The 21,997-nt window shown below is 40.4% G+C and overlaps 1 protein-coding gene across 5 annotated transcripts in view; it reads right to left on the bottom strand.

The window, feature by feature from the left end:
- The window catches only part of bcas3 (BCAS3 microtubule associated cell migration factor), a 928,098-nt gene that overhangs the window by 877,627 nt on the left and 28,474 nt on the right, over window positions 1–21,997 (bottom strand). For all 5 annotated transcript variants that reach the window (XM_073053122.1, XM_073053127.1, XM_073053125.1 and 2 more), the window contains exon 5: window positions 18,004–18,110. In XM_073053122.1, the coding sequence (XP_072909223.1) occupies window positions 18,004–18,110 (107 nt within the window). The remainder of the gene's footprint in view (window positions 1–18,003; window positions 18,111–21,997) is intronic.

The following is a 21,997-nucleotide window of genomic DNA, read 5'->3' as shown; positions in this document are numbered from 1 at the left end:
GCATTTACCAGCAGCTGAGTTTCTGGTCTGAAAAGTTTCACAGCTCCCTTCATTAGAATACAATTGTCTCAGAAATAAATAAGTCACATATTAAATTTATCGCAAATATAAATGCCGCAAGACATGTACAGTACATAAAATAATCCTAGCTTTGAAATACTTTAGGTTAAAATAATTTAACACTATATTGACCAGAACATATTGTACAGTAATGACCTGGATGGATTAACTGGCCAGAAAACAAACCTATCTGTAATAACTGCTATTGAACAATCAGCCAAAATAAAGGCAATAATTGGAGAGTGACCTCAGCTCAGACACACAAATCGAGTAGTAGCCAGAGCTACTATTGAGAGCTACTACAGAGCTACTTGGTTATTGCCTTGAAGGACAATGGGGAACTTGTAGGGCCATTCTTGATAACCAAGATATGATTGACCAAATAGATTTCTTCATTCCTAATTATCATTAATTTGATAATGGTGCACAGAAATGCAAGTTATCAAACACCTCTTCCATAACAGTGATCTCCAATTTAACAAGACCTTTAATGTTGTTTCTCCAGATGTATCCCATCAATGCTTGCTTTTCGCACTGTAAAAAAAATATCATAGTACTTCCAGCTCGACAAAATATCTATTAATTTTTGTATTCAACTTTCTAATGAGCTTTGACCCATGTCACTCCATTTCACTTGCCTGGCCAAGATTCCTTTACTGTTCTATTATCTCCATTTCAAATAGCTTATTGCCGACATACTGTACATGTCACAAGTTCAAACGAGCTTTCCACTAAAGAATAAGCTATTCTCACTATGAAGAAAGGAACTACAACAGGTCATTCACATTTGAGGTATGGATGAGGCATTTGACAAGTTGGTATTTTGTGCAACACAATCAAGGTGAAGAATATAGAACATCACACCATAATTAGAAATGAAGAAATCCATTTGCTCCACCACCATTGCAAGGGAAAGGTTGTTTTTATTTCTGTAGTTTATTTGGAAATATTAATGTGGTGTTTAGAAATTCTAGGATTTGCTATTAGGAAAGCTGCCCTTCTTTGTATAATAACCCCACTTTCTTATTCAGAATTTCCCTCCCTTTCTTTCTGGTCCAAATGAAGAGTCTCGGCACAAATTGTTGATTCCTCTCCATAGATGCTGCCTGACCTGCTGAGTTCCTCCAACGTATTGTAAGTGTTACTTTCAAATACCAGGCATAATTTTGGGATCTGCAGATGACAAACACAGGAATGACATAAACTCAGAAAAGGATATCACAACCTCAGGCAGCCAGACGGAGAATGGTAATGTGGACAAACATAAAAATTAACCAAGCAGTATTAGGCAATACATTTTTGTCAGTGATATAGATTTGTGTATTTAAACCCACATACTAACATTATACATTTCAGTGTGTACCAAGCACAAATGTTTATTCTGTCCTGACAGATCTCACATTTATCAAAAATACTAACTTTTTAATTTTACTAAATTTTCAACGTTAGTAGTAGAAAAAATAAATGTTAAAGTAAAAAATATTCAGCAAAGTATGCAAAACACAATAATCAAAGTGTTTGTTTGGCAACATGCTCATTTTTAACATTGCTATTGAAACTTTATTTTAAGTTTACTTTAGGTTTTAATTTTACTTTGGATCCTACAATGTTTTACCACTGGAACTGCTTAATTAAGATTGCCTAACAGGAATAATAGTGAATGGCAGTTTGAACAAAACTATAAACTTTACATTTCTCATCAGTTTTGTCAATCACCTTGGCCCCTTTCAAAATACCTTGCCTGTCACATTTTCTAAGGGAAAGCTTTAGGCTACTCATGCATGGACTAAAATTGTAAAATACCAACTCTATAATGCAGTTAACTAACCAAATTTAATATAGAGTTAAACAATGTGGCAATAAAATCCCGTAGCCCAGTTTCAAGAAGGCCTTCAAACAACATTTGCTTTCAAGAATATATCTGAACTTCTCAAAGGTATCAATATTTTACTGTGTGTCATTACATCAGGTAGAAGTGCCAGTTGAATTTTGGAAAAATATGAGAACAGAACACAAATGTTCCTCATTTTGAGAAGAAAACTGAAGTAAAATATTCTCAATTTCACTTAAACAAGCCAAGGGGGTACAATGCACTCAAAATAAACGTTTACTAGAACAGCAGAGTCATGTGGTTTTGGTACACAATCAAAACAATTCTAAATGTAATCCTGCTAAAGCTTATCAATAAATCAAATAAACTCAAAGACACAATGAAAAGCATTCCGTTTTCAAACTTACAATCAAAAGATAGAAGTGTGTACTATACACAATAATCCATTGATTTACTGGGACAACAGTGATTAATACTTAGCTCTTTCCCCTTTAATGTGTGGTATATAATGGATTTGAAACTTTTTTTTTGGTCTCTATTTGTAGCCTGCCTTGGGTGAGGGCTGAGCTAAGATTTGGTAATCTTCATGTTGGCTCCTAATCACAATTATTTTGCTTCTTTATGTAGGCAAAATAAATGCGATTAGTAACCTTTCTATGCTACTGTAGCCCTCTTACCAAAGCTCGTACACAAACCTGGCTTATTAGCTAAATCTGCTAACAGCCACATGACTCAGCTGTGAGAAAACCACCTTTCATTAACAATATATGCCTAGGGCCGGTATGATTTGGGGTTCAACCAAAACAGGAAAGTCGGGATGTTTCAGTTAAGGAACATTGATTGTAGCAATATCTACGTAAATATTGCTCCATGCAAAGTTATTGCTTGCCAGAAAAGTTACAAATCCTACACCACCATAAAATTATAAAGAAATATATTTACCAAATTTACAATTACAGAAAAAAAGATAAAAGGCCCCATTACAGTTAAACCAGGCCAATGTGCACATAAATGTTGGAGCTCATTTCTGGAGTAGTCGGGGGTGTATTGCTTTACTCATGCATAGGAGCCACAGTCTGTGAAAGCATCTGCCACAGCCCAAACTTCCCTCAAACACCATCTCAAATAAACTGGCTCTCTCAGGAGTACTGGGCCTCCCTTCTTGCAGGTATTCATCTGCACAAAGCATTTCTTACAACGGCAACTCTCCTTTGAATGGCATTATGCAGCACATTCCCTTGTGTCCCCTCAGTAGCTACCCCCCCCCCCCCCACCAAACCAGACCAGACTGCTGTTCTTCAGAAATCTGCTCCTGCCCAGCTCTCTCAAATCTTCCACTGGGCAGAAAGTTACGGTTAGCTGACACAACATTCCTAAATGGGACAACATGGCTCCTTGTCTCTAGCCAAAGCCAAAACACTCTTACCAGAGGACACACACAGAAAACTGCTAAAATAAAATACTTCACACCACAGCTTAATCAGGTCATTATACTAGTTTCTTACAGAAATGAATAAATATCTCTGCCAGAATAGAAGTATCATATCTATTGAGTAGCACTTTTTGCTAATAAGCTATCATATGTATTTATATTATGTTAGTTCTTTAGTTCTTTATATTATTGTGCGTGGATTATTTTTGCACTGTGTTGGATCTGGGGTAACAATTATTTTATTTTCCTTTACATTTGTGTACTGGAAACACAAAATGCTGGAGGAAATCAGCAGGTCATTCAGCATCTATTGGAAAGAATAAACAGTCAATGTTTCGGGCCATGATACTGACGAAGGGATCCTCCAGCATTTTGTGTGTGTTGCTTTGAATCTTGTTTGCATGTGTTCCTGCTAGTGACTCATAAATGAAATCAGAAATGTCATAAAAAGAAACTCTCTGTCCACTCATTTCATCATTGTAAGGGACTTGTTAAGATTGCAACCCTCAAATTAGCAATATTAGTTATCTCCTCCCAAAGGACAACCTTGGGAAAGACGTGGAGAAAAGGCATCACCCCAAAAGAAAAAAAAAATAGGGCCAGTGAGAAACAGCACAACGCAACCCAGCTCACAATATTCCATATATCTCATAGCAACTTCACAGCAGAGGGTGAAAATGAGATGCCCCTCTGCCATTAAACGAGTTAAACAATCCAAGGTGCAGGGGGCTCAAAGCCAGAGAGTGAGAGAGAAGAAATGAACAATATGTCCAGATCTGCAGGGGTAAAAATATTATTTCCTGTTGACACCAGCATTTTCTTTGGCATATTAGCACCAATAACAGGAGGAATGCACTGTACAATTTCTGCACAATATCATTTGTTGCTTTCATTTGACAGGATTTAAAGATAAAGGCGAGATGTGGTGTAAATTGCTTCCAGATTTAGGACAATGACTCCATAAAACAGACAAATGGTATACAGTATTAAGTTCAAAGTTTGCTGCCAAACTTTAAATTCCAGCTGACTCCTCAAGCCTGACTTTGTCAAAACTCTAGTCATTAAGACTTCTAATTGAGGTAGGTGAAATTAACTTTAGAAAAAAAAAATCACAACTGATAATTGACAAACTGGAAAAAAAAAGTACATAACAGCCAGCAGATTTTGCTATTGCTTTTCCGGTTCCCAAACCTCAAGCTTTTCATTAGCAGCTTGGAACATCCAACTAAACACATGCAGACAGTATTCTGGTGCCACCTCTTGTTTAGTTACTGTACTGTAACTTTATATATTCCATAAAAATCAGCCCTCATAACTAAAATATCAAGTTTTTAAGTTTCCTTTACTGAAAGTCATATGCATTATAGTAGTAATAATGGGTACTGCAACAACATTTCAGATTCCATTTGCATTCTTCACCATAGTAGAAAAAATTCTAGTAGTTACTGAATATGCATCATAAAACTGCTGGGGCTAATTTATAGAGATTAAAGATTTGCTTAATTTGATACATGTACATCAAAATATATAGTGAACTGTGCAACTTGCATCAACAACCGAGGATGTGCTGGGAACAGCTCGCAAGTGACGCCACGCTTCTGGCTTCAACATAGCATGCTCACAACTCACTAATTCTAACCTGTACGATAATGGAAGTAGTGCAAGTGAATGCTTTCAATTCACCACTCAAATCAATTTTTTGTCCTATAATTTTCAACATTTCCTTGCTGAAACATTTCTGAACTCCAAAGATAATTTTGGACCATTCCAAGTTCGTGAAAGCAGTTGAATAAATATTAGTCTTTCTTTAGGTTGTCAGGTATTAAATATAATGCTGCATCAACTTTTCAAAGTTTATGGCATCTCTGACAAAAAAGTTGTTCAACATCTGAACATAATGGCTCCGTATGTCCTAGCAGCAGTGGGAATGCCTACCAGAGCCTCAACACCTCAGCAAAGGTACTGACCAGAAGTCCTGTACCTTACACACGACTCCCCATAGTCAAAGGGGGAAACTCCAGAGGAAAAAAACATCCCATAAACTGCTGCAGATAGGTCAAAGTCATATGGCTAATCCCAGCAACATATTATCCAATAATCTGTCTTCACACATGCAATCATGTGGCCGAAGGAGATAAAATGAAAGAAAGATTGACAGAACCCAGATTTTAAGAATAAAAACCACCGAGTTCAATAAGACTATACATTGGGTGAGTATCGTCATTAGGTCGCATCTGGAATTTCCATTTGGCAGACAATTTCCCTCCATACCACTCTGCCCCGACACTTGTCTACAACATCCCTAGTTTCGTCCAGCTTGGTCCAATCCTTGATGTTATCCAGCCATGTTGTTCTTTGCCTTCCTCTTCCTTTCTTTCCCTCCACCTTTCAATATAGCAAGTCCGACAAGATGTTATCTCTCCGCGTAATATGTCCACAATAAGCAACTTTTAACTTCATAATCTTCTCCAGCAATGTCCGTGGTCTATCAACTTCGGACAAAACCCTCTCACTTGAAACTTTCTCTACCCAGCTAACCTTCAGCATTGGTCAATAGCACCACATTTCAAAAGCATTAATTTGTTTCATTTCATTCCTTCTTCAGGGTCCATGTTTCTGATCCATCTCTCAGCATGACCATACGTTACACTCGAGGAAGCGGATTCTACTTTGGATGTCTGCCTTTCGATTGCATAGTAGATCTTTTAGCTTCATGAACTGGGTCTTAGCCATACTTATTCTCCTTCTGATCTCAACTTCACATTGCCCGTCATCTGTCAGACAACTGCCAAGATATTCAAACTTTCGCACCTGTTCAATGTCTTGTCCATTCACTTGTAATGATACCATCGTGAATGACTCTTTAGTGTTTGTTTTGCTTACCACCATCAATTTTGTTTTCTTTGGGTTGATTTTAAGTTTGTAGTCGAGGCTTTTCTCATTCAGCATAATTTGCAGTTCACTTTTGCTGTCAGCTAACACAGTGTCGTCCGCATACCTGATGTTATCCACCTTCCAGCCTCCAATTGGAATACCTGTCTCCTGATGGTCACATTCACGAAAAATCCATTCTCCATAGAGGTTGAACAAATCCGGTGTGCCAACACAGCCTTGCCTTACGCCTTCTTTAGTACACAAACCAAATGACTAATCAACCTAAAATATTGATGTCAGAGATGGAAAGTGTGATTCGGAGTCTAAAAGTCAGAAAGGCAGCCGGTGAAGATAAGATTTCCACTGAAATTCTGAAATCACTTGGTCCGAAAGGAAAAATGAACCTTTAAAGCAATATTAAACAACATTTATATGACAGGAAATCTTCCAGAGGACTTTCTCAAATCGGTATTTATCACCTTACTAAAAAAGCCAAGGACAATAAACTGTAACGAACACAGGACGATAAGCATAATGTCTCACTGCGTCAAACTACTGTTGAAAATAGTGTTCGGCAGAATGAAAGGTACAATCAGTGATGAAATTGGAGAAACGCAGTTTGGTTTTCGTAAAAGCTCAGGAACAAGGGAAGGAATATTTGCGATGAGAAGTATCATGGAGAGATGCACTGAGGCACAAAAGACCATCTACTTATGCTTTATTGACTATGAAAAGGCTTTTGATAAAGTAAGACACGAGAAAGTAATACAGGTGCTGAACAAGTACGATTTGGATGGGAGAATGTGCAGATAATAAGGAACTTCTATTGGAATCAGAAAACGGCAGTCAGGGTAGAATGTGAGCTATCACCATGGGTGAAATATAGATCCCATTAAATTAAGTGAAGATGGCTTTTTGAAGGAGAAATGCTATGGCATTGCAAACCAAAAGCACATTTTGTGGATTTGCCGTTCATCTTCTATGCCAGAATGGAGTATGTAGAAAATTGCCCATAGAGAAAATAGTCAATGCTCTCAAGAATCAATACTGTATAATTTCTTTCCAATGTTTATGAGGACTAGAAAGAAAGAAATGGCCACCTAACCTTACCTAGAATATGACAACACAAACAAAATGCAGGAGGAACTCAGGAGGTCAGGCAACATCTATACAGCGCATGCAGGGGAATAAACAGTTGATGTGTTTAAAAAAACAGAGTCCTGATGAAGAGTCTCGGCCTGAAATTTCAATTGTTTATTCATTGCCATAGATGCTGCTTCATCTGTTGAGTTCCTCCAGCACTGTATGTGCATTGTTCAGGATTTTCAGCATCCATAGAACCTAGTGTTTAAAACATGACAGTTCCAACAGAGTCTTTTTTGGTAGTCAGGGTCTTTTAGGGGTTCCCAACCTGAGGTCCATGGACCCCTTGCTTAATGGTATTGGTCTATGGCATTAAAAAAAGTCAGGAACCCCCTGTTTTAGATAGACAGGACTTTTTCCACAAAGAGTAAAAGGTCAAATACTAGAGGGCATAGGTGAAAGAGAGAAAGGATAAGGGAGGTATGCGAGGCAAGAATTTCTCCCCCACCTAGAGATTTGTAGGTGCCTGAAACAGACTGCAATACGTACTAGAAGTAGATTTAATAACAATATTTAAGAGAAATCTAGACAGATAAATGAACAGGCATAGAATAGAGTGATACAGACTGTGTGCAGGCAGATGGAATTAGTTTAAATTGGCATTATGGTCATTGAAGAGATGGTGGGCCAAGAGCCCCGTACCTGTGCTATACTATTCTACGCACTGTGAAAATTAATTTATCACACAATGACCAAAAAATCCATTCTAGAAGGTTCATCGAAAGTGCAAGAAGAATCTTCTGCTCTTCATTGCTGGCAGAGAGACCAAGAAGGAAAACTTATTACTTTGGACAAGAATAGAATCACTTGGTTAAAAAATCTGATTCAAGAAAAAATTCAATTTATTTCAGATTTTTTAACCAAGTGATTCTATTCTTGTCCAAAGTAATAAGTTTTTCTTCTTGCTCTTGGTGACATCTCCAGAACCAGTGACCCAATTCAACATCTCTGAGCCCACCCTGAAGCAGTCAAAGCAGCAAAAGCCAGTTCTGCCCCTAGCCTCAGTGGAGTGCCTCACAAAGTCTACAAACAGTGCCCAAGGCTCCTTGTGCGACTCTGGAAGATCTTAAAGGTGATCTGGCAGAGAGGAAAAGTCGCTGCTCAGTGGAGGCAAGCGGAGGGTGTCTGGATACCAAAAGAAGAGGATTCAAACAAAACTGAGCAGTTTCGTATCATCTCGCTGCTCAGCACCAAAGGGAAGATCGTCGTCAAGATTGTGGCCCAACGTTTAACTGAGCTCCTCTTGAAGAATGGATACATAGACACCTCAGTACAGAAAGGGGGGGGGGGGGGGGGGGGGGGGAGTCCCAGGAGTACCTGGATGCCTAGAGCACACAGGAGTGGTGACCCAGCTGATCCAGTAGGCAAGGGAAACAGAGGAAACCTTGCAGCACTCTAGCTAGACATAACCAACGCCTATGGATCCACCCCACACAAGCTCATTGAAACAGCACTGACAAGACACCATGGTCCAGAGATTATCCGAAACCTCATTCTGGACTATTACAGCAACTTCAGGTTGAGAGTCTCCTCAGGGTCACTAACATCCGCCTGGCATCGGCTGGAGAAGGGCATAATCCCTGGCTGCACAGTCTCAGTGTCACTCTTCTCACTGGCCATGAACATAATTGTCAAGCCAGCGGTGGTGGAATGCAGAAGCCCCATGTCTAGATCTGGCACTCGGCAGCCCCCCCATAAGAGCATTCATGGACAACCTGACGGTGATGGCAACATCCATCCCTGGGTGCAGATGGCTCCTTCAAGGACTGGAACGGCTCATCTCATGGGCAAGGATGAGCTTTAAACCAGCCAACTCCAGGTCTCTGGTCCTGAAGAAGGGAAGAGTGGCTGACCAGTTCCACTTTACCCTTGGAGGGATCCAGATTTCAATGGTGACAGAAAAAACAGTCAAGAGCATGGGCAAGATCTTCGACAGTTCCCTGAAGGACACAGCCGCACTTCAACAAACCAGGAGCGACTTGATAACCTGGTTCACCGCAATTGACAAATCAGGACTTCCAGGAAAATTCAAAGCCTGGGTGTACCAACACGGAGTCTTGCCAAGGCCACTCTGGCCCCTTCTAGTCTACGAGGTACCAATGTCAACAGTGAAGACTCTAGAGAAAACCATCAGTCAGTTTCTCCGGAGGTGGTTGGGGCTCCCCTGGACCTTAAGCAGCACTGCCCTGTCTGGACATTCCACCAAGCTGCGGCTCCCCATCAGCAGCCTATCAGAGGAATTCAAAGTCACTCACGCCAGGGAGGTTATGATGTACCGAGACTCCTCTGATGTTAAAGTCACTTTGGCAGAAATCCACGTAAAGACCGGAAGGAAGTGGCAGGCACAGGAAGCTGGCGACAGAGCAGAGGCACGGCTGCCACACAACATTTTGGTGGGCATTGTGGCGGTAGGGCGCGCAGGACTGGGCTGTTTTCACAAACCACGCTACAACAAAACCCACGGAAAGGAGAAGCGTAAACTGGTTCAGGACGAGATACAAGCAGAAGTGGAGGAAGAACGATACAGCAGGATGGTCGGCATGTACAAACAGGGCACCTGGACTAGGTGGGAGCATGCAGAACCTCGCAAGCTCACCTGGACAGAGCTCTGGAGAGCCAAACTACTGCGCATCAAGTTTCTCATCCAATCAGTCTATGACGATCTCCCAAGTCCAGCCAACCTGCACAGGTGGGGCATGGCAAACACTCTGGCATGCCAATTGTGCCAGAAGAGGGGTACTTTGGAGCATATTCTCAGTTGCTGCCCGAAGGCATTGGGGGGGGGGGGGGGGGAAAGGGCAATGCAGCTGGCGCCATGACCAAGTCCTAAGGTCTATGGTGGACGCAATCAGCACAGCAATTCAAGACAGCAGAAAAATCAGCACACTCCCAAACAGTCCATCACCTTTATTAGAGCGGGGGAGAAGGCTCAATATCGGCCTAGATCCTCGGGAAGGCTTCTTGCCACTGCACGAGGCTGGCAACTCCAAGTCGACCTAGGGAGGCAGCTCAAGTTCCCAGAGATCATCGCAGCTACTCTGCTCCGCCTGGACATGGTGTTAATATTGGAGTCTACAAAGTAAGTGGTCCTGCTAGAATTTACTGTCCCCTGGGAAGACCGGATTGAAGAGGCCAATGAGCGCACGAGGCCTAAATACACAGATCTTGTTGCAGAGTGCTGGAGCAATGGCTGGAGAGCTCACTGTGAGCCAGTTGAAGTTGGGTGCTGGGGCTTTGCTGGCCATTTCATTACAGTGGACTCTTAAACTCCTTGGAGTAAAAGGACTGCAGTGCAGAAGAGCCACCAAGAACATTCCGGAGGCTGCTGAAAAGGCCTCGCTGGTGACTGTGGATCCGGAGAGGGGGATCCGTGGGTTAGTGTGCCACTTGGACACAAGGTCGCCCAGGCGAGGATGTCTGATGATTATAGACCTGAAACATCCTGTGACCCCGGGTTTACCCCTGAAGACGTGTCCAAGTAGCACCAGAAGGTGTACAGTATTCTACAGCTACAATGCAATTTGTTCCAAATCAGGTCCTTACATTGTAAGAATTTGGGTTGCAGAGTAGCGAATGCTTTATAGTGCCAGCATTTGGAGTTCAAATCCCAGCACTGTTTGTAAGGAGTTTGCATGTTCTCCCTGTAACCATGTGGGTTTTTTTTCCAGGTGTTGCATTTTTCTCCCACATTCCTAAGACACACGGGTTCGTAAGTTGTGAACATGCTATATTGGTGCCGGAAGCATGGTGACACTTGTGACATCACAGCATTCCCTAGGACTCTTTTGGTCAATGGCACAAACAACACAATTCATTGTATGCTTTGATATACATGTGAAAAATAAAGCTGACCATTATCATGGAATACAGTGAAATGAAAAGTGAACTGAGAGACCACCTCTGAGAATTTTGTCAACATATTGTATGGACTGAAGCTTGCAATACAGTGGACTGCTTAATTAGTGAAAAGCAATATGAAGACATGAAGTTTCAGGAAAAATAGAGAAGTCTTTAGTACTACATGTGCTAAGTTGAAGAGCAAAACATGCATGTGTTTGTTGCCCCTATTTCTCTAAAAATTTATAACAAATAACATGTCTGACAGCTACCGGAAAGCCTGTTTTGTGATTCTTAGTTTGCCCTCCGGATACAATAATACAATATTTTGTAATCTTAGCACCATTATAAGTTGTTCTTTGGCTTGACAGCAAAGTGAAAAGGGTCCAGAGAAGGTTCACGAGAATGATTACAGGAATGAAAATGTCAACATATGAGGAGTGTTTAATGGCTCTGGGCCTGAATTCACCGGAATTTAGAAGAATGTTTCATATAGTGGGGGAGATTAGGGCAAGAGGTCACAGCCTCAGAACAGAGATAAAGAGGAATTTCTTTAGAAATGATGAATCTGTAGAATTTATCGCCATAGACAGCTGTAGAGACCAAATCATTAGGTATATTTAAAGTGGAGGCTGATAGGTTCTTGATGAGTGAGGGCATCAAAGTTTACAGGGAGAGGGCAGGAGAATGAGTTTGAGAGGTATAATAAACCAGCAGGATCAAATAGCAGAGCTGACTCGATGGGTCAAATGGCCTAATTGTGCTCCTATGTCTTATGGAAATCATCAGTGTCATGGAACACTGAAAAAAATTCAGTTGTCCAAATATTAGATTCCTTTCAAAGAAAGATAGTTTCAGATCATTATTTGTTAGCCCAAGGTGGATATCGTGTGTTCTTATGCTTTCAGGGGATCTAAATCTCCTTTTCTCAGATAATTGGACTAGGAATAACAATTAGAACATCTGAATTAAAAATAGTGCTGGATAGTAACCGGAGATAGATTGGTTGACTTAGAATTCTTCCTATTTCTCAGGGTCTTATATTAAGCCAAATAAATTATATTTTTATTTACTTTTTATTTAGAAATATAGCACAGTAACTGGCCCTTCCACCCCAATAAGCCCGCACCATGTGACTAATTAACCTACTGACCCATCTGTGTGACTTTGCAATGTGGCTGGAAACCGGAGCACTCGGAGGAAATCCATGCATTCACTGGGAGAACATACAAACTCCTCACAGAAGTTTGCAGCAGAAATGTTTGATTTCAAAAGATCGTTTTTTTCTTTTTCTTTGGTCAAGTCTCACACTTGAGTCAACCTCTGGCTTGACAAGACCATTCCAGGAAAAGTTTACAAGTTTTGTTGGTGTTTTCATTCTATTTGCCAAAGAGTAACCTTTATTTTGAAAGTCTCAAAAACTTCACTCGAATATCCTCAGAAAACCTAGAGATGAGCAACAGGATTTCCAGGACAGGAATTATTCCCACCTCTAAAACACTAAGTATATGTCATTAAAGTACTTTCAGTCTCTAACATATTGCTCACCAAAGGATAAGACAATAAAGTGAACCTGAGCTGCTTTCTGATGGGTAAAGCAATCAATTTCTTGGAAGCATACCTTCCAGCCAAACAGCATTTCATTTGCATGTCTTCTCATTTCTTCCATTAATCCTGTTTTCAGAACATTAGCAGCAACATAAATAGGCGGACTTTCTTTGTGTCACCACAAGAGTACTGCCATTTGGTCACCCCAGCTGAGTGTATTGGAAATTGGCTCGGGTTCTTTCAAATTGACTCCAAGGTAGACCACAGAGCAGATGGGATAAAAGCTAGCGGAAGGGAAGTGTTTCAATGAAATTGACTAGCCAAGGAATTAATTATTAGAGAAATAAATGTGAATTAAAACCAGCTGCATTTCAGTGCATTGCACTACATGATAGCTAGATGTGGTTGCACATTCAAAGTTCCCAGAAGGCAAGCTTCAAACTGAAAGGTGGCCCTGCAGGACACACATTATGGATAGCAACATTTTCATGAGATTAAGAAACATGACAGATACAGTGTGAAGAGAAGGGAGTACAAAGCCGGAATAGCATGAGACAGAGAAACACAGACAGACAGAGCAAGAGAGAGACAGAGAGAGAGATTGATTAATCAGACAAGCTTTATTTGTCACATGTACATAGAAACATACAGTGAAATGTGTCATCTGTATAAACAACCAACACAGTCTGAGGATGTACAGGGGAAGCCCACAAGTGTTGCCATGCTTCCTGCACCAACACAGCATGCCCACAGCTTACTAACCCATACACCTTCGGAATGTGGGAGGAAACCAGAGCACCCAGAGGAAATCCATGTGGTCACAGGGAGAACATACAAACGTCTTACAGAGAGCAGCAGGAATTGAATCCTGATCACTGGGACTGTAAAGCATTACACTAACTGATACATTACCAAAAGAGACAAACAACAAAAGCAAAAATTGAGAAAACTGCAGAGAATCAATGGAAGAAACTACTCAGAGCTACATTGCCACATAAATACCCAAATTTTTTTTAAAAGTTTAAAATAAAGTCTGCAGGAATAACAGCATTTTGAGTATATTTTTGAATAAAGTACTATTATGAGGACAATTACTTTTACAATTGACATTGACACACCATAGGGATGTGTCCTTAGCCCACTGCTCTACTCTCTCTACACCCATGACTGTGTGGCCAGGCACCGCTCAAATACCATTAATAAATTTGCCGATGATATATCCATTGTCGGCAGAATTTCAGATGGTGACGAAAAGGCGTATAGGAGCAAAATACACCAGTTAGTTGAATGGTGTCCCAGCAATAACTTTGCACACAATGTCAGAAAAACTAAAGAGCTGATTTTGGACTTCAGAAAGATCAAGAAAAGGGAACACAAACCTATTCTCATAAGAGGGATGAGAAGTGGAGAGAGTAAGCAATTTCAAGTTCTTGGCTGTTAATATCTCTGAGGACCTAACCTGGATGCAACACATTAATGCAGCTATATATAAAAAGGTTAGACAGCAGCTATATTTCATTAGAAGTTTGAAAGAGATTCAGTTTGACAACTAAAACACTCAGAAACCCCCCGCCTTCACCCTGCCTTGTGTAGCTGGATCCTGGACTTCCTATCAGATTGCTGGCAGATGGTAAGAGTGGGCTCCCTCACCTCTACCCCTATGACCCTCAACACAGGAGCCCCTCAGGGCTGTGTCCTAAGCCCCCTCCTTTACTCTCTGTACACCCATGACTGTGTCGCCACCCACAGCACCAATCTGCTAATTAAATTTGCAGATGATGCTACATTGATTGGCCTTATCTCAAATAATAAGGAGGCAGCCTGCAGAGAAGAAGTCACCACCCTGACACAGTGGTGTCAAGAAAACAACCTCTCCCTCAATGTCACAAAAACAAAGGAGATGGTTGTGGACTACAGGAGGAATGGAGACAGGCTCACTACTATAGGCATCAATGGATCTGGGGTTGAGAGGATGAACAGATCCAAGTTCCTCAGTTTACACATCACTGAGGATCCCATTTGGTCTGTACATACAGGCTGTGCGGTGAAAAAAGGACAACAGTGCCTCCTTCTCCTCAGACAGCTGAAGAAGTTCGGCATGAGTCCCCAAATCCTAAGGACTTCTTACAGGGGCACAACTGAGAGCATCCTGACTGGCTATATCACTGCCTGGTATTGGAACTGTATTTTCTTCAATCACAGGGATCTGCAGAGAGTGGTGCGGACAGCCCAGTGCATCGGTGGATGTGAACTACCCACTATTCAGGATATTGACAATGACAGGTGGATAAAAAGGACCCGAAGGATCACTGGGGACTCGAGTAACTCCAACCACAAACTGTTCCAGCTGCTACCAGCTGGGAAACAGTATTGTAGCATTAAAACCAGGACCAACAGGCCCCGGGACAGCTTCTTCCACCAGCCATCAGATTGATTAATTCACGCTGGCACAATTGTATTTCTAAGCTATATAGACTGTTCTATTATATATCTTACTGTACATACTATTTATTACAAATTACTATAATTTGCACACTCAGACAGAGATGTAACAAAGATTTTTACTCCTCACGTACGTGAAGGATGTAAGAAATAAAGTCAATTACATACAAATGCACCATTTCTACATTATGATTAGCTGCATCATCATTTGGTATGGGGGCTACTGCACAAGATCAAAGTAAATTGCAGAAACTTGTAAAATTAGTCAGCGCCATCATGGGTACACACAAACACACTACCCTCTTCTCATTGTTACCATCAGGAAGGATGTACAGAAGCTTAAAGGGACACATGCACAGTGACTCAGGAACAGCTTCTTCACCTCTGCCATTCGATTTCTAAGTAGACATTAAACCCATGAACAATACCTAAATATTTTTTTGCACACTTATTTTAACTTAACTATTTAATAAACATTTATATTTACCGTAATTCAGCTTTTTTGTGCTTATTTATCATGTATTTCATTGTACTGCTGCCGTAAACAAATTACATGACTTATGTCGTGATATTAAATTTGATTCTGATTCTTTTAGTCTACAAACTCTTTAACGCTCATAATGGGATTAAATTTATTCAGTTGGGAGAGGATATCTTCCATTACACTATTTCAATAATGAACTGATTTCACTAACTTCTTATTTATATGGTTATATCACACACATTAACATAGATTCACTTATTTTCTTCAGGAACTAACTGGGAAAAAGATCATTCATTCACACAGACCTTTGCTGACACCTCAGATCTCCAAGAGCAAATACTCGAGGCAGATCAATTTAGCATCCGAAGGGGGCATATGGATTCCACTCAAAACATCAGCTCTGCACTTTATGCAATATCTGACTTTTCCCTCAGATTCTTAGCCATTGCTGTACATTTGTAGCATTTTCTGGTTTTAATTTCGAATGGCCTGCATTTCTGGGATTTTCCATCAGATCCAAGAACATTCTGTCTTAAGAGAAAAGCATGCCTGGAACATCTTGCATGCAGAGATTTTTGTGATATAAATGGATGCAGTACATGGGACAAAACATGTCCTTGAGGCAAAATCATTCGCGTCAGATCCTTTCACAAACGAAGCAGGCTACACTGTTAATAATCTAGAGCAAAGCTTCCCAACCTGAGGTCCATGGAGTACTCGGTTAATAGTAAAGCTCCATGGTATAGGAAAGGTTTGAAATCCCTGCTCTAGAAGTTACAGTTCAATGTAGAGTGCACCACAGCTGATCATATTGAAATAAACATCCCAAAACACATGGATCAGAGAAGTCAACGGAATTTGTAATGTTATTATAAAAAGGCCAAAGTCTTCTAGAGATCCCATTTAAATGGCCAAACAACTGCTCTACACTATATACCCAGTTACCACTTTATTAGATACCTCCTGCACCTAATAACTGAGTGTATGTTCTTGATCTTCTGCTGCTGTGGCCCATCTACTTCAAAGTTCAATGTGTTGTGACTTCAGAGTTGCTTTTCTGCATACCACTGTTGTAATATGTGGTTATTTGAGCTATTGTTACCTTCCTGTCAGCTTAAAACAGTCTGGCCATTCTCCTTTGACCTCTCTCATTAACAAGACTTTTTCGCCCACTGAAATGACAGTCACTGGATGTTTTTATTTTTTTTTCCCACACCATTCTCTGTAAACTTTGGAGACTGTTGTGTGCAAAATCCCCAGAAGATCAGCAGTTTCTGAGATACTCAAACTACCCCTTCTGGCACCAACAATCATTCCATGGTTGAAGTCACTTAGATCACATTTCTTCCCCATTCTGATGTGTGATCTGAACAACAAATGAACCTCTTGACCCTGTCTGTATGCTTTAATGTATTGAGTTGCCACTGCATGATGGGCTGATTAGATATTTACATTAACGAGCAGGTGTACCTAATAAAGAAGCCACTGAGTGGGCATAATCATAATCAGTAAAGATATGCCCAAAAACTTCTTGGTGGGGATGGCCAATGAACCAAATTTGATCAAGACATCAAGCAGAATGCCAACAGTGTCATGTCATCTTTCAATACAAGACTGGCAAAAAGAACTTTGCACCCAAGATCATTACAACTGGCCATAATAATCAGTTGCAATAGATGTGCCCCACAGAAGACTGCGTCCAACTCTCCTCATCTCACCTCATCGGCATATCCAACTGTCCTTTATCTGGCTTTCATTTGCTTAAAGTGAACAGAAACTGGTTACCTCAAACGAATTCTTGTGCCAGAGGGCTTCACATTCTCATTATTCTCTGTTTCTACTTATTCTCTGTTTCTACTTAATTCCATTTAAGATTTATTAGTAATTATATTTATGGTCCATAAACTTTGATCTTGCCTCCGAGTTGCACCATCTATTTTAACAATCCTACAGAAGGATGTTGATTTAGAAAAGATTAGCATCTTTCCCATACCTTCCTGCTGGACAATCTCATTCTTCTAAATGAAAAAGATCAAGACCTAGTGTTTTCAATTTCTCTTCATATCTCTGCCATTCCAAGAAAGTTTGTCACACTTCTCCTGAAGCAAGGATACATTTTTTTTTTAAAAAGGTAGGAGAAGCAACATTGTAAACAATACTTCAGGTCTGGATCCACCAACTATACTCAAAAATTCTCTCACAATAAAAATGTATAAATGTTATCAGCTAAGCAAAATAAAGATACACAAATGATGCCCACAACACCCTAGATTTCTCTGGTCCAACTACAATCAGTGAGCAAAAAAAATACAACCTGCACTTACAAAAAAAGTAGACAAAATAACGACTTACAGGGATGCTCCAGATTTGCATTCCATCTGCATACCCAAGGAGCAGCAGCAATGGAGGATCATTTCCAGTATTGTTCATCTCATGATACTCTGGATTTCTTGCAAGATCTGTAAAAAGATTTCATAGTCATAATACAGCTACTGTGAAGATCCCACACTGTCAATAACTACCTAAACCATCTCCAAACTGCTAGATAAATATTTACTCCCGTTTACTCTAGATGCCAAGGCTAACACTCCAGAACAACATTTGTGGGGTAATACAGTCTTTCAAATTTGACAATAAAGGGAGATTCAGTCTGCTGTTGTAAAACACATCCCACCACCCAGGGCGGAGGTACAGAAGCCTGAAGGCACAATTAACATTTTAGGAACAGGTGTTTTCCCTTTGCCATCAGATTCCTGAATGGTCCATGAACTCTTCCTCACTATTTTGCTCTCTTTTTGCACAGCTTATTACGCATCTCCAATTGTAATTTACTGTGTTATTTATTGTACTGTCCTGCTGACTCAGAACAACAAATTTCACAACATAAATCAGTAATAATAAATCCAATTCTGATCCTCATTCAAGACAACAACTTTAATCCTCAGCCTGATAATTTTGTCATTATAGTGTACATTGCTAGATGCGGGTCATTACTGTGTTAAAAAAATTACTGTGTGGAATATTACTGTCATTACTGCAGTTCCAACATTGGAACTGTAACTATATTTCAAAAGCATTTTAGGATATTATAAGTGAAAGATACTACATAACGCAAACCATTGGGGTTTTTTTTTGCTTTTCATAATCTCTGGTCAACAGCAGCACATTCTGTCCTGTCTCAAAAATACATTCTATTCTGACACAACTATATGCTACAAAGAGTACCAGATTACATTTCAAGGATTTGGAATATACCACTACAGCAGAAAATTGGAAAGTATTGCATGAACAGTTATTTAGAGTTTGATGCTCTGTTACTCTAAATGAATAACAAAATGATATGGCACACAGCAAAGTCTGATGTACATCAAGATAATATTGAAAGGCGGCATCCATCATTAAGGACCCCCATCACCCAGAATATGCCCTCTTATCAATCAAGGAGGAGCTACAGGAACCTGAAGACACACACTCAATGTTTTAGGAACAGCTTCTTCCCTTCCACCAACAGAATTCTGAACAGTTTATAGTTCAAATTTAATTGTCATTCAACATTACATGAATTCCCATGAATACAGCCAAACAAAATTGAGTTACTCCAGAGCCAAGGTGCAAAACACAGTATCAACAGTCACACACAGCATAAAGCACACACGAGGTATCAGTGAACTACAGTCACACAAAAAAATAGTCCATGAACATTACAGAAATCAGCAGTCAAACACAACACAACTTATTTATGAATCCATGAACACTACCTCACTATTTTTGTCTCTTGTTGCACTACTCATTTAATTTTATATACATTTCTTATTACAATATATATAATTATGTATTGCAATGTACTGCTGCCGTAACAAATTTCATGATATATGGTGGATACACTTGCGACCGACTCTGATGACAGCAGCAGAATCATCATTTAACTTTGCACCACGACAAAAAGAGTACGTGCCAAGCTAGTTCACTTACCTTCTCTCTCTTCTCATGAAGCGGTCTACAATATTTTCTATAAAAACATTTTATTGGAATTTGCATAGTTTCATTGCTACTATCTAAAGGAAGCAAATTACTCGAGCCAATCTTTTGTATCCAGTCAGGAATTGAGAAGCAGAGGGTGTGGAAGTTGTAGTAAGACAAGGGTTAACAATGTCCATGCAAGGTTGCATTGCACATTGAGTACAGATAGCCTAGGCAAGAAAGGTCTTTAAAGGAACATAGCACAGCAGATTCCCAGAGCTACTTTTACTTACTGGAGACTAGAAGGAAGAGGCTCCTGCACCAACTAAGGGACAAATGCTTCACATAACATCCAGTATTAGCTTGCAGTTTCTATTGACTTTCAACACCTGTATTGTGAAAGGTGATTGATCTAACAAATAAGGAATTCAAATATACAGTTTACCAAATGGTCAATATCCCTAACTGCTTGTCAATTCTGTACAAAAATAACATTTCTCTGTTCAGACTTCACTTCAGACAAGTAAAATAAAGAATGATTGAGGAATGAGTGAGTTTTCAGAGTCCAATTAATCAGGGATGACAAGAGATGGAACTAACTTATTTACGATAATTCAGGAGGCCCTTTAGCCCAATAGACCCATCCTGGCTCCCCAGAGTGTAATTTCATCAGTTCCTTTCCTTATTCTTCTTGCTTTGTTCTCTCACATACATAGGGTTAGTAAACTGTGGGCATGGCACGTGGGTGCTGGAAGGGTGGTAAAACTCGAAGGCTGTCCCACTCAATCCTCACTGATTTGACACAAACGATGCATTTCACTGTGTTTCAACATACATGTGACAATAAAGCTAATCTTTATCTTCATATGCCAATCTACTCCCTTTCCACTCCTACATCAGTTACCCCACATGGAAAGATACATTATAGTAGCTAATTAACCTTCCAGCATATTTTAGGAAGAAACCAGAGAACTTGACAAAATCTTACAGACAGACATACTTTATTGATCCCGAGGGAAATTGGGTTTCGTTACAGTCGCATCAACCAAGAATAGTGTAGAAATATAGCAATATAAAACCATAAATAATTAAATAATACTAAGTAAATTATTCCAAGTGGAAATAAGTCCAGGACCAGTCTATTGGCTCAGGGTTACTGATACTCCGAGGGAGGAGTTGTAAAGTTTGATGGCCACAGGTAGGAATGACTTCCTATGACGCTCAGTGTTGCATCTCGGTGGAATGAGTCTCTGGCTGAACATACTCCTGTGCCTAACCAGTACATTATGGAGTGGATGGGAGACATTGTCCAAGATGGCATGCAACTTGGACAGCATCCTCTTTTCAGACACCACCGTCAGAGAGTCCAGTTTCACCCCCACAACATCACTGCCTTACGAATGAGTTTGTTGATTCTGTTGGTGTCTGCTACCCTCAGCCTGCTGCCCCAGCACACAACAGCAAACATGATAGCACTGGCTACCACAGACTCGTAGAACATCCTCAGCATTGTCCGGCAGATGTTAAAGGACCTCAGTCTCCTCAGGAAGTAGAGACGGCTCTGACCCTTCTTGTAGACAGCCTCAGTGTTCTTTGACCAGTCCAGTTTATTGTCCATTCATATCCCCAGGTATTTGTAATCCTCCACCATGTCCACACTGACCCCTTGGATGGAAACAGGGGTCACTGGTGCCTTAGCCCTCATCAGGTCCACCACCAGCTCCTTAGTCTTTTTCACATTAAGCTGCAGATGATTCTGCTCACACCATGTGACAAAGTTTCCCACCGTAGCCCTGTACTCTGCCTCATCTCCCTTGCTGATGCATCCAACTATGGCAGAGTCATCAGAAAACTTCTGAAGATGGCAAGACTCTGTGCAGTAGTTGAAGTCCGAGGTGTAGATGGTGAAGAGAAAGGGAGACAGGACAGTCCCCTGTGGACTGTGACACAAGAAGAACATTACCAAGTGCAGAATTGAACTGGGATCCCCAAAGCTGTGAGACAGCAATGCTAACTGCTCCATCACTATGCCAACCATAGGATCCGGGTACATCAAGGGTTAATATGCAGGTACAGGAAGTAATTAGAAAAGTTAGCAGAATATTTTCATCTATTGCCTGGGGAATTGAATACAAAAGTAGGGAGGTTATACAGGTCACTGTTAAAGCCACATCTGGAAATATTATGTACATTTGTGGTCTCCTTATTTAAGGAAGCGTGTTAACCTGTTGGAAACAGTTCAGAGAAAGTTTACTGAACTAAAACCTGGGAAAACAAGGTTGTCTTTATCAGTAAAGGCTTAATAGGCAAATATATATCGGCTGGAACTTAAATCCCAAGAGGACTTAGCAGAGAGGATGTGGAGAATATATTTCCACTTGAGGAG

Source organism: Hemitrygon akajei, chromosome 8, assembly GCF_048418815.1.
Source record: "Hemitrygon akajei chromosome 8, sHemAka1.3, whole genome shotgun sequence".
Taxonomy (NCBI): Eukaryota; Metazoa; Chordata; class Chondrichthyes; order Myliobatiformes; family Dasyatidae; genus Hemitrygon; species Hemitrygon akajei.
The sequence above is the reverse complement of the archived record's forward strand: the minus strand, read 5'-3'. Positions and strand labels throughout refer to the sequence as shown.